At 33.9% G+C, this 11,284-nt stretch overlaps 1 protein-coding gene across 2 annotated transcripts; it reads right to left on the bottom strand.

The window, feature by feature from the left end:
• Window positions 1–300: 300 nt before the first annotated feature.
• Window positions 301–9,231, bottom strand: LOC110448972. 2 transcript variants are annotated; one of them, XM_021495512.1, is made up of 6 exons: window positions 9,188–9,231; window positions 3,663–3,809; window positions 2,803–2,885; window positions 2,217–2,573; window positions 955–1,062; window positions 301–485 (listed from the first exon to the last, which is right to left on the bottom strand). In XM_021495512.1, the coding sequence occupies exons 1-6, from the start codon at window positions 9,227–9,229 to the stop codon at window positions 311–313; spliced, it is 912 nt and encodes a 303-aa protein (XP_021351187.1). In that variant the 5' UTR covers window positions 9,230–9,231; the 3' UTR covers window positions 301–310. The 2 variants fall into 2 exon arrangements, with proteins under 2 accessions (XP_021351187.1, XP_021351189.1); XM_021495514.1 differs by having other exon boundaries at window positions 2,268–2,573.
• Window positions 9,232–11,284: the final 2,053 nt, after the last annotated feature.

Below are 11,284 nucleotides of genomic sequence, written 5' to 3'. Positions count from 1 at the left end.
GAATAATGTACATTAGTGTTATGATTCAACTCGAACGCGCCTTTCATTTCTTGTATACGAAGATTTAGTGACAAAGATGCGTAGAAGTGAACACAATGTAAATCAGTATAAAAACCAATTTGTATTATAAATGTATTGTACTGTCCGCCGGACATGTTATAGCTTTATCTGTTTATAAAATAAATGTAGTATTTTTCTTATTGAGCAGTTCTTGCTAAGATCATATAATACCTATTACATATTTCCAAATACCTGTCTCAACAAGAACCCATATTCAAAACTTTAACCTCAACCGGCATTTTATTTCGTTTTAATTTTTCAAACCAACATTCACACATTTACAACAACCATCAAAGTAAAAGGTTTGGATTTCAATATCATCCATTGTTGTTCCTGCAGTCATGTCCAGATCTGTCTTCAATACCACGGCAGTTGTCAGTACTTGGTTTGTCATACACCTACACCCGTCACAGCCAACAGCCTGGCTAAATTATAAACAGGTGGAAATGAAATTATCTTCTGTTTGCCATTAACTCACCCTTAACTCACCCTTAACTCACCGTTAAATCACCCTTAACTCACCGTTAACTCACCGTTAACTCACCGTTAAATCACCCTTGACTCACCGTTAACTAACCCTTAACTCACCCTTAACTCGCCCTTAACTCACCCTGAACTCACTCTTAACTCACCGTTGTCGACGTCATACTATGAGTCAGTGACTACTACTGACTGGTGTAACTGGTACACACTCACGGTCTGTACCTCCCGCTCTGTAACATGCGGGGCTATACAACACATCTTTCGGTAAATCAAGCAACTATTCTCTATAACCTTATCAACAATACACAAAATCAAAACAGAATTGATGTATAAATTATACATTAAATTTACCTTTAGACATCTTTACATTTATGTTAAAAAGGGCTAAAATTGTTGTATTAATATCGTTACCTGCAATTCTCGATTTGGAAAAACTGTCTGGTATTTTTAAGCTGTACCAACGTTCTGGCTTGTCCCTCGATATTTCTCTGTGTCGTCGGGCTAATATGATAGAAATTTCTGTAAATATAAAGTCATTTGTTCTCATTTTATGAATCATGGGGAAAAAGAAGAAAAACGTTTTCGTCATTTCTAGAGCACTGAAAATTAAATCAATTAACACACTGAAAGTATGACTAATCAACAAAATGTTTAGCTGAGAGATTAGGTTTTGAACATTGTTTATATTGGTATTGTAGTTAAAGGCAACTGTTGATCAGAATTGAACCTCTTCCTAACAAGACCAATCTGTTATGGCGTCGTTATTAACTACACAGCATGGTTTATACAGCAAGATAGCAAATAGAAAGCGGAAGAGAAAACAAGAGGAAATAATTAGTTATGAACAAGTTGCATGCATTGTCATTTATAATATTATGATCATTATTTTCATTTTGTTAAAAGAAATTAACAATGGATAGTTCAGAGCTCCAATACGTTTTAAATCATTTCAAACGCAATATAAAAAGTGTAAGTAGGTTAGTGAGTAAATTGATAGTAATTACGTTTACAAATACTGATTATTATGAAAAGTGTCTCAGAGATTTTAAAATTTTCAAAACGGTAGATTTGCATGGACAGTTGGAACTAGGGAAAACGATGTTATAATTAATACTAGTTGTCATCTATGCACGCAAGTGACTATATAACCTAAGGTCAACAAAATACAAATCAACAGATCACTTCAATTCACTGAAGGAAACATCACAAAGCGAGTTATAGCATCTGTTTACTTGAACCTCAAATAGTAAATGACCTACTCATTTTCTTTTAAAGGACAATTCAGTATAATAAACATTTAACGTGAATGAAATACAAATAAGAAACAAACATAACAAGAAACAAGAAACGAAAGGCATCCTGGACACTCCATGGGTTTACGCTCACTTTTACTCTCTTCACCCCTGGAATATGTCATAGCGAAATTGAAGGCACGCGGCTAGCTATTTGATTGGTCGCAGGTAAAAACAAAAACTGGTCAATCTCTAGGCTGAATAAAGATTTTGCTATGCCACATTCTGGGGGTGCAGAGAGCGAACGTGAGCGCCACCCCTAAAGTATCGGGGACGAACGAAAGATCGACAAAAAAAGGGTTGAGACCTTGACGACAAAACTCAAGGCAACACAGTGCACCAGTAACATTAGAACACAATATATCACAGTGTACCACTTACGACACACAACATCCGTGATACAAGGAATTATCTGCATATGACATTGATGACCTTTTGTTTCGTATTCTAGGCATGCGCGACACGCCTGTGACATTTGAAGCCATCATTTTTGCTCGCACTGCATTCGGGTGCATGGTCACTGGCGACATAGGTTTCGGAACACCTTGGTTTGGAGAATCGCACGAAACGCTACATGTTGTAGGGACGTCGATAAACCTTTTAACTGGTTTGAAGTCCTTGAATTTGGGTTTGATGCCTATGACGTCAGTTTGTTGGTCCATGGTTCGGAACATACCAGGATATGCAGACATTAGCGCTTCCGGATTCACTAAGACGTTTCCTTGTACATTCGGGTTACTGCAAATGAAAAAATAACTAACAAAGCGTTTTGCAGGAATATATGTAAAATGTATGGCCATCAAGGCTGCCTAAAAACATCCACTAATAAAGGCCTACGTATATAACAGAAATGCCATAATGACGAAGATCTTTTTATTTCACCAGTTTGTTTGGATTTTACGAAACATATAAAAAATTATATATCTTTACTGATATTTTTAATACCAACACGTCAAAAATACATTACCTATCCTTTCGGCTTATCTCCCTTATTATCAGAACGGTGACAGCAGCAATTGTGGTCATGATGAAGAAAACGAGTAGTACCAACTGTTAAATATTGAGAGAGAAAAAATACTTATCAAGTATTCTGAAGTGTCATAAACACTTATTTCGAACTCAAAATCGATAAGACTTGAACCAGATTCGAACAAATGAAATATGTATATACAAATAAGACCATTTGTTCCGCAAGGGTAAGCGTCTTCCGTATTCTTATTTCATTAATATTTGTTACTCGTGGTTAAATACTCATTTGTATTCATCTTTATTTCTGACCCACGGTAAAAATGAGTTACATACACATATCTTACACACAGTGACAACTCGTATGTTTCTTACACACAGTGAAAAAAATCCATGTCGCTTGAATGTTTGCTGTTTGGAATAAATAGTTAACACGTATTTTGTCACATTTAATTTGATATGGTTACCGTCTAGTATGAACATTTTAAAACATTTGCTCGATACACTTGTGAAGAACGATGTTTTTTTCAACTTTTCTGCTATATTTAACCTTAACATTTTATTTTTATTTTAGAGTTCTCTCCATCACCGTACAGTATTTTAAAAAAGTAAATAACATCACAACCAGTTTATTTCCATACCATAATATCTTAGTAGTGTGTGAAAGTTACGATGGTGAAAAACCTTCAAGTACACGAAAAGGAGCGGTGTTTCTAAGCAAAACTCAAGGTCGTTAAAATTTAGCTTCACCAAGACGGTCGGAGTTTGAATCCCCGATCGGACGTGAATAGGTATTGGGTCACCTGCCCGACCACATGGGTTTACTCTGGGTTGACATTAACAGAGAAGATTTGTACTTACGATGGTTAAATGTGGGCGACAACTTAAAGGCTGTTTATGTTCCTCAGGTACTGGGTGCTGACGTCGGTAATTCCGAGCGCCATCTGTTGGCAAATGTTCTTCCTTGTGCCAATGAACGTGTTGGAATACTGTATTCGGTTGCCATGGCTGTATACAAGATAGATAAAGGAAAGATTAGTTTTATATATTTGAATACAGTTATTCATATTTACATCTCTCCCTTCATCAGCTTGGTAAACTCTGACTGCGTATATTTATACTCAAATAAAAAAGGCTCAGCGGTTTGATACCTGATTCAAATTTTGCGCTGTTCACACTTCAGCGAGATAACTGTTCGATGACAGCCATTGTTTGGTTCCCTCATCATCTAGAAACATAGAACATATTCGGAATCCATTATGTCTGATTATACAATAAAAGGGTGCTGGCACTTCTTATGCCATGTATGCACATCCAAAAGTCTTCAAATGTAAAGTAAACAATGGCGGCTTCCCTTTTGCGACGTTCGACCGCGTCACTACCAGAGCAGTTTTAATTTACTTGATATACACAAAATAAAGTTATAACAATATAATGGAGCATGCTATACACAACCGATATTGATAGAAATATGTATAGTCATACCGGAATACGCTCATTGTACTTTTCTTTTTATTGCTCCACAACATTTTTTGGAATACTGCCATATTTGGAGCTTCAGATTCAATATCCTTACAACAAAATGTCCTCATGCAAGAGGGCTCTCATTCATTCATTCTTTCATTCAGTCTTTTAATTATTCATTCAATTGTTTACTTATTCATTCATTCATTCCTTTTCATTACATCTTTCCTTTTACATTTAATCCGTGTTTACATTCATTCCTACATTTATTATTTCCATTCATTCACTCATTTCATCTATTTATTCATATATTTTGAAGGTTTACCATTCTTAATATATGCAAAGTTACTATATAATACTTAGTAAATGTACTGAGGCATGACACAGATGAGGCAGGAAGGAGGGAACCCTCTGACTGGCCAGCTAGGCACCAAAGATGTCAAAGATTTTATTTGTTCACTCAGTCGGACTAGTGCGAAACAAGAGGTCATACAGTTGGTACAATTTAAACATGGCGGGACATAATATGATACAGTAGGAAGTTGGTATAATAAAAAGTACGTTAAATAACAGAACTACCTTAACTATGTACATATAACTATGCTTTCAAAATTCTGCCTAATTTATCTAGAGATCTACTAATACGAGTGAAAACTGGTGTATTACAAATTGAGAAAATACCTTGCATTTTCGTCAAGCTTGGAATTTTACAATAATAATCTGGTATGTAAAATTTTCAAATATTGCATATCAAATCATATTCACATTTTAATAAATAGTGAAACTCATCCCCAATTTCCACATTACATAATGCACACTTTCGATCCTGGCGTGGCAAGCCAGCCCATCGGCCTGTTTCGATTGGTAAATGCATATTAGAAGTACGGAACTTTGCTATATATTTTCTGTCTGGTATTTAATTCCAAAAGATATTTTTCAAATTGAAATTGTCTCTTGAAAACAGAGTGCAGCTGTCCTCCAGAGGAGATTTCAATATCATTAAACCACTTTTAAATGAATTGGTCTTGTAACAGTTGTTTCAAAATTAATTTTAGATATTCTATTCTCGTCGTGCACGTGTTTTGATAATCCCAAATATTTATAATAATTAGGCCAGTTTGATACAGTATGTTTCTAATAAACTTTAGCCATTCAAATTCCATACTTCCATTTTCCTGTAGCTGAAACACCAATTTGTGATTTCTACTTGATAAGTTTTTATTAGATATGAGTTTATACCAAAAGGATATCTGCCAATTTCACCATATACCATGAAATTCGGTACTGCTTCGAAGATTTAGAATTCGTTTGCAAAATTGTAGGTGAATTTTCTCAATACATTTTGTGTTTTCGTAGCCCCAAACGTCAGCTGAGTATAATAAAATTGTCAGTACAAGGGAATCAAAAATCTTAAGTTGAAGGTCTAATGGCAAAATAATATTTCATATTTTCCTATAAACAGCAAAAAGTGTTTCTTTGTATTCACAAACGTGCCGTTGTAGTTGAAAATAACTCCAAGGTAAGAATACGATTCCGTTCTCTCAAGCTCCACATTGTATAATAAAAATGTAGGGTAACTCTTGCACTTTCTTTTCGAGAAAATAACAACTTTAGTATTTTGTATGTTGAAAGTAAGCTTCCAAAGTTTACTATACTTTTCAAATGCGTTAAGTGCATTTTGTAATCCAGTATCATCAGCATATAAGATGATGGATAATCTAATAAACAAGCCAATGCTATTACTTATTGACTCTACTGTTTGTAAACAATTTACTTCATTTTCCTGAAAAAAGTCTTCCAAATCATTCAGATATAGATTGCAACTAAGAACTGTGATAGATGTTCGCCTTGTTTTACGCCGATATTGCTTGCAAACATATCTGAAATCTCATTACCTTTTTCAACACAGGATTTTGAATTATCATACAATTTAACGATCACTTTTAAAATTAAAAGATACACCACTAATGAGTATGCGAGGGTAGCAAACATTTCAAACTAATAAGGGGAGATAACTACTAAAAAAAAAAAACAATTTAAGTAATATTTAAAATAAAATTAATTAAGATCGTTCTTATTAAAAAATGTTCGAATGGACCCCATTTATTTTGGAAGGGTAATAGAGATTTATTTTTCAACGCAAACTTCTGTACTTTCATTGTTTATGCAAAAATAATCTTACACATTTCAAAATTTGGAATGGAGTCTTTAATGCGACTACAGTATATATGATGTTTTATTAGTATCAGAAAATGGTTTAATAATAGTCCAATCTTTGAATTTCTAAAAAGGATATCTATAACTTTAAAAAATCAATAAATGGGTGTCTATTATCATGCTCAGTATACCAAACATTAAAATCATCCAATAATCTCTGTACATAATAGCATTGAGTAAAGATGTGTTGCAATATTTATATTTTTCTCTGTTACAGAATGTACATAATTGATTTGTTATTAATTTCATTTTTACTAGCTCTTTGTTAGTTGGTAGAATCCTATGATTGATTTTGTATTGGAAAGTTTGTAATTTTGTTTCTATTGTACAGTTCAATGCATTAATATAAATATCTTGCCAGTTTAAATCCTCGTCCATTTCAAAAACTGATTTCCATATTTCTTGGCTATTTTTGGGCATTTTTATGACATTTGCAACAAACTTTCTATAGATAAACTTTAAATCCTTGTAACTAAACATGAGCGAGACATTATCTTCCTCTCTAGTTGGTATTAAAACTTCATTATTTTCAATTTTGTTTCTGTATGTTTGCTTCCAGTTCTTATCAATTTTGTTTACTATGGAATAGTACTGAATAAAGTTTAAAGAAGGAATAGTTTCCGAATGATTGAAATCTCTTATTATGCCATTATGAAAAGGATCTCCAACTGTATCAAGACCACCTTGTGTTTTCCACCTTCTACAGAGCTTCATTATTCCATGTGGTAGCACTAAATTCTTACTGAGGTATTCTGACAAGGTATCCGGCTCACTCTGGATCTCAGACGAAGCATTGAGGATATCTCTCCGAAAAGGATTTCTAATAACGCTTATTGTACTTATAACACTACACACACAGTAAAATTATGAAACGATGTAATGGGGATTAGTTATAATGCATAACGGACATTGATAACAACATTCATTAAATAGTCATAACGCAACACGCGAATTGAATTCATAACGACATACGCAGTGTAAAGTTATAACAGTATACATTACATATATTCGTAACAGTTAACAAACTACCCTGTCAACAGTTATCAAACATTAAGTCATACCAAGATACACGTAGTCTAGTTGTTATGATAGACATCAACATTCAGTAAACTAACATATTTTAGCGGGATTCAAATGTTAGCGCTAATTTATGATTGCGGAAATCAAAGTTTCTGTATATATATATATATATACTTTGCTATCACATTAATTTTATGAGTTCATCGATTCATAAATGCGCTAATCTGTTAAAATTCTATTAAAATACGGTGACATTTGTGCACGCTAAAATTAGTGTTCTTTAAAGTATATCCTTAGTTTCCACAACATTGAGTTGCAATAAAATAAACCAAAGTAATCATAACACGCATACTGATGACTGGATATTTGATATAGGAGTTAATACCGATAGCTAGATGTGTAAGTACATATATACTGTACACGTATGTTTACCTGTAGCCTTATTTTAACGCTCTTCTCACTTTAGATTTAACGCTAACAATCGAAATCCCCTTATATTGTTTTCCATTGCATATTATGTGGGATCGCCAATTCATCAATGCGCTAATAGTCTTCAAGTTCAAGTTTATTTATTTCCTTAAGCTTTACAGCTCATCAGTTGTTCATATATCAGTGCAACACACATACACACCACTTCCGCACCTACTCCTAGAAGTGTAGAGAGATATCTTGCACTGCTGAAAATAATGTAATTAATAATAGAATAATATTTGGTGATAAGGACATATTAGTGTATTACTGACAAGCACTAGATACACATGACTTAATTCAGTACATGTTGTCGTCTTCCACTAGCTTTGTTAAAATTCGTTAATGCGCTAAAATTTGAGTGCTCTAAAAACAGCAGATTTACAGTATTGTGTTATCTGTGTCCGCCGTGGCTGACCTTCACGTATATATGTACCTGACGTCTGCGTATGTAGCCTTTTGATCGATAGAGCTACAGACGTTAAGGCGGTGATTGACGTTTATATTAGAATACATGGTATGGTCAGGTTGTTATGGGACCAAGCATTCAACTTGTCACTGTATATTGTCCGTGCAATAATGTGTGGCCATGCGGAATCAATAATGTCGATAAACATAATCATCCTTCGCAAAATGACATTCATGGTTTTATTTATTCCTTGATTTTTCTTTGTTTTCCTTTTTTAGTTTTTTTGTAAATGTTTATATTTTTTATGCAATAAAAGGTTTAATTTTCATAATATATCGACAGTTATATTGAGTCGGCAAAATTAGATTTAGACCTCGAATTATTATTTTAGTTGAATAGATAAATGATTGTTCGTGGGATAAAAACATTTTCGTCTACATGAAATGTCAGATAGTGGCAAAAATGACGAAAATCGGGATTTTCTATAAAAAAAAAAACAACACCTTAGTTAAATTATCTGTAGGCTCGCTTTACGTAACACTCATTGCAATGAGCAATAAAAACTACTTTATTCATTTAGCAGTGTTGCTAGTGTCATTCTAATATAGTATAACAATTACATTTATATATTAATATTTATAGATATTGAGAGTCCATTGTGTTCTGTGATCTATGCTGTAGATAGATATTGACATTTTCATTTTCTTCTCTTTATGCAAAATGAATTTCGGTATCTTTGTCAAACATATTAGCTGAAACAGTAGCAAGCATGTTTACATAAGTGAATGTATGGATGCATCAAACCTACCTGGGAAAGTTTTGGTCTCGTCCACTGTAATCTGGGGTCCATGATGTACGGATTTCCGGTAAGCTCTGTGAAACCAAACATCTAGATCATATACACATGCACGAGGATAAAAAAAAAACGGTATATTGTACAGCGCTGCATTGTCATATTCACGTACAATGTAAAGTCGATCCTACCGAAGTTGGTGTCATCTAACTATGGATCGGGACTTACTTACAAACTACTTGCGTCATTTTATTAAAGCAGCAGAGTGTTCACAAGAAAGAAAAAACAAAAGTGTTAAAAAAATACAAATTTGGTTAGTTGTAAAGAGTGTAACGTAGAGGAAAAAAACATAGTTGTAGCCCAAAATTGATGACACTAGAGTGAAATATTAACAAAACAATATTTAAATTGGCACTTGAATACGTACAAAGAGAATAAGACCAGGTGTTCCGGAAGATTGAGCGTATTCTGCTTCATCGACAACGCCTGCCGCCAATCTGTGTCAAATCAAAATAATGCAACGTTCTCAAAGATGGAACAAGGGTATTAGAAAATATTACTTAAATTTAAAGACTCTCTATCTATGTCTAGCAAAACTAAGCACGTGACATCATCAACAGTAACGGAAGTTGACATGTTTGTTAGTGGACATGAAAAGAGAATATTTGTATATTAAACTTAATGTTGGCACTTTTTCCCGAAGGAATATACTTATATATTATATTAGATTAAAACGACAGAGAACTGTTGAAATATATGTTTTCTGTTTAGAATGACGTGTTTCATATTCGTAGGGCGTTATTTCATCATTTAATAATTGCATAACGAACACTATCATTGTAATTCCATCGTTAAGAGAACGATATGAACGTATGAATCTGGACACCAAATGAACCAACATTTAGATAGAGGGTTTTTTCGCCCACTGTTTGTGTAACTCTCTCGCCTTCTGTACTAAACTCTGAAGGACGCTGAGCTTTTGGTAGCAGTTAATACAAGCCTATGCAGTATATCCATAAGGACAGCACAGCACGTGCATTTAATAAAGTCAGTGAAATGATACATCAAGACTCTCGTCGGATACCGGAAAAAAACAGATACCGGAAGTCATCAGATACGCAGAATATCACAGTTATATGTAAATGTCGTGTACTAGAATACGACCCAAGTGATTAAGCTATCATTTTTGTAAGACTTTTTGGAGTTCGTTTGGAGTCTATCCATAGGAAGAAAACCAAAATAGCAGGTTTGTGTATTGATTGATTGTGATATGTTAAGGTTGTTATTTGGCATATTTCTCTATAATTGAATGAACGTTAATGGCTTTAGATACGTGCAATCACTAACGAGCTGGATGTAAAATAACGCGTCGTTATATTTGTCTACAAATCACGTCATGTTGTATGCATCTATAATTCGTAGACGCTTTATTCATCTAGAAATTAAAGATTTTTATATTTATATTTACTCTTCTTCTAGAATTCAACGAATTTTCTTTTATCTAGAATCCATAAAACGTTATTTACCTTGAATTCACATACTGTTATATGAATATTTTTTCACGGAATATGGTCTATTTTTTAAATCGCAATATATAATGATTATTTACACTGTTTTAGATACTTCAATATTGTAAAATCTATTATTAAAAAGTTTATACCTAGAATTCACATGATGTTGTGCACATCTAAAACTCCCATCACCGTTTATTTCTCGATCTCCAAGACTGAAATATGTGTGTTTATGTCACAGTATGTTGAAGTTTCACGATAATCAATTAAAGTGCTTTTGTTTACGGTCCAAGTAGTTGTACATCATCCTAAACGCCCACATGATGTTTTGTTTGTCTTGAAATCACAGGATGTTTCGGACAATATGTGACAACTTTGCCAGGAGTACGGGGACGGAAAGCCTCGTTCCCATAGATACCATAATACACGCCAACAGCATCGAACTATTACAAGTAGTGGTACAGAGACGTGAGGGCCATTACTCCTGGCAAACACACGTGCACACGCCTTACGACTTCAAAGTAAGTTACGCTAGGTGGTTGTATACAGGGTTTCCAAACAAAAAGTCACACTGTACATTGAAAATGCTGAACTACTTGTC

This window comes from Mizuhopecten yessoensis, unplaced genomic scaffold (genome assembly GCF_002113885.1).
Source record: "Mizuhopecten yessoensis strain PY_sf001 unplaced genomic scaffold, ASM211388v2 scaffold4411, whole genome shotgun sequence".
NCBI classification, from domain to species: domain Eukaryota; kingdom Metazoa; phylum Mollusca; class Bivalvia; order Pectinida; family Pectinidae; genus Mizuhopecten; species Mizuhopecten yessoensis.
Note: the sequence above shows the minus strand (reverse complement) of the source record. Positions and strands in the feature narration are given on the sequence as shown.